The 2,293-nt window shown below is 55.5% G+C and overlaps 1 protein-coding gene across 1 annotated transcript in view; it reads left to right on the forward strand.

The window, feature by feature from the left end:
• Positions 1–1,566, forward strand: part of LOC107115751 (SEC14-like protein 5) — a gene marked incomplete at its 3' end in the record, with an annotated part of 29,584 nt that extends 28,018 nt beyond the window's left edge. The window contains exon 9 of the mRNA XM_015417517.1: positions 1,429–1,566. Within this exon, the coding sequence (XP_015273003.1) occupies positions 1,429–1,566 (138 nt within the window). The remainder of the gene's footprint in view (positions 1–1,428) is intronic.
• Positions 1,567–2,293: the final 727 nt, after the last annotated feature.

Genomic DNA, 2,293 nt, shown 5'->3' on the forward strand with positions numbered 1-2,293 from the left:
TTTAACAAGAGATGTCGGGGATTGAACCCGGGACCTTCTGCATGCCAAGGAGAGGCTCTGCCACTGAGCTACGGCCCCTCTTGACAGCTCTCCAGGGTCTCAGGATGAGGTCTTTCCCATCACCTGCTGCCTGGTCCTTTCGACTGGAGATGCCGGGGATTGAACCTGGAACCTTCTGCATGCCAAGCAGAGGCTCTGCCACTGAGCCACAGCCCCTCTTGACAGCTCTCCAGGGTCTCAGGCGGAGGTCTTTCCCATCACCTACTGCCTAGTCCTTTTTACCTGGAGATCCTGGGGATTGAATAACCTTCTGCATGCCAAGCAGAGGCTCTGCCACTGAGCTACAGCCCCTCTTGACAGCTCTCCAGGGTCTCAGGCGGAGGTCTTTCCCATCACCTACTGCCTAGTCCTTTTTACCTGGAGATCCTGGGGATTGAATCAGGGACCTTCTGCATGCCAAGCAGAGGCTCTGCCACTGAGCTACAGCCCCTCTTGACAGCTCTCCAGGGTCTCAGGCGGAGGTCTTTCCCATCACCACCCACCTGGTCCTTTTTAACAAGAGATGCCGGGGATTGAACCGGGGACCTTCTGCATGCCAAGCAGAGGCTCTGTCACTGAGCTGCAGCTCCCATTGGCTGCTGCAGGCCCCTGCTTTACAGTCAGATTTGAGCTCCTTTATGTGAAAGAGAAGGGCAATGAGATTATAAACCAAGTTCCATATCTAGCCAAGAGGAGCACAGTGGTTTCCTGCTAGAAGGAAGGCTCCACCAGCCTCCTGGATGTCGTATCAGTTCAGCGGACAAATGCCGTTATTTGGAATCGTGTCTCCAGGCACCAGATTTAGTACGCAGCGTAATACGTTTTTGCTTCCTTTGCACGGCGACAAGCGCAGAGAGGATTTTAAAAAAAAGAATGACAAAAGACCCTTTCCCTTTCAGACCACTGACAAACCTTTAAAACAGTTTGCTCTGGTTTTACGGGGGCAGTGTGCCTGGCCTGGCACGGCCTCCGGCTTCCTCAGCGGGAAGCCACTTGCTTGGTTTGCCTCCTCCGACAACCTGTGGATGCACACTTTGCATGTAAACATTTGCTCACTCGTGCCCAAATCCCCTGTGTCCCTGCCGGTTCGTTCCCACTCTCCTTGCTCACTCCTCTGGTCCTCTATGTTCTGCAGACACCCTTCCGAGGGGAGGAGGAATTCCTTTCCACGCGAACCGACTTGGGCACATCTCACCAGCCGTCTTGTCCCACCCCCTACCCTTCCCCACCTCGGTCCTCTATGTTGCCCGCTCTGCTAGGCTTACCTTTGCTCGGCGACTTGCCCCAGTGCGGGCAGCAGAGTCGCCCTGCCGTTTGACACTGTTCAGAAGTGTTTATCTGTGTTCCATGCTGGACTCTCGATCTCCCTCTCCCACCCTCCCCCCGCAGTGCAACGTGCCTGAGGGCGGACTCGTCCCCAAATCGCTGTATCAAACCGATGAAGAGCCTGAAACCTCCGACCACATCCGCCTCTGGACAGAAACCATCTATCACTCTGCAAGTGTCTTCAGGGGAGCTCCCCATGAGGTAGGAAGGGGTGTGTGTGGCGGGGGTCTGGGTCCTCCTGGTCAGTTGAGAAGGGCTGGAAGCAGCAGCAGGCTGATAGTGTTGCCAACCCCCAGTTTGCACCTGGAGATCTCCTGCTCCAGGCAACCAAGATCCGCTCCCCTGGAGAAAACGGCTGCTTCGGAGGGGTGGACTCTATGGCATCATACCCCGCTGCAATCCCTCCCCGAACCCCGCCCTCCCCAGTCCCCACCCCCCAAATCTCCAGGTATTTCCCAACCCAGACCTGGCAACCCCACTGATCACAGAGCCTCTGAGTACGCAGCTCTTCCAGGCCAGGCAAAAGTCGTTTACGGTGGGGTTTGGATTTGCGCTGAAGGAAAGGGATCAGGAAGGGTTTCCTCGAATGCCAATGACATGTCCCTTCACGTTCGCCAGACACCTAACCCCCGTAATGGAGAAACGGCGCTCTGCTCTCCCCATTCCGGGTTCATTGGAACTTCTGTAAGAAGCACCAGCCTCTCAGGGCAGTCTCATGAGTTGAGTTCATCGTTGGTTTAATTTGAGGATCACATCGATTTGTGCTCTGCCCTCCCGGTTGTTGGGAAGAAGGGCTCTGGTGCCAGCAGAGAGGCATGTTCCTCTAGGTCAAAACAGCAGTGGAAACAGGCTTTTCCTCAAACACCGTTGTGTGCCTGTGTTGCTCGAAGGACGGAGCGTGGGTATGTACCAGGCTTGTCTGTTTCAG

Source organism: Gekko japonicus, unplaced genomic scaffold (assembly GCF_001447785.1).
Source record: "Gekko japonicus isolate JY-2015 unplaced genomic scaffold, Gekko_japonicus_V1.1 scaffold4458, whole genome shotgun sequence".
Classification (NCBI taxonomy): Eukaryota; Metazoa; Chordata; class Lepidosauria; order Squamata; family Gekkonidae; genus Gekko; species Gekko japonicus.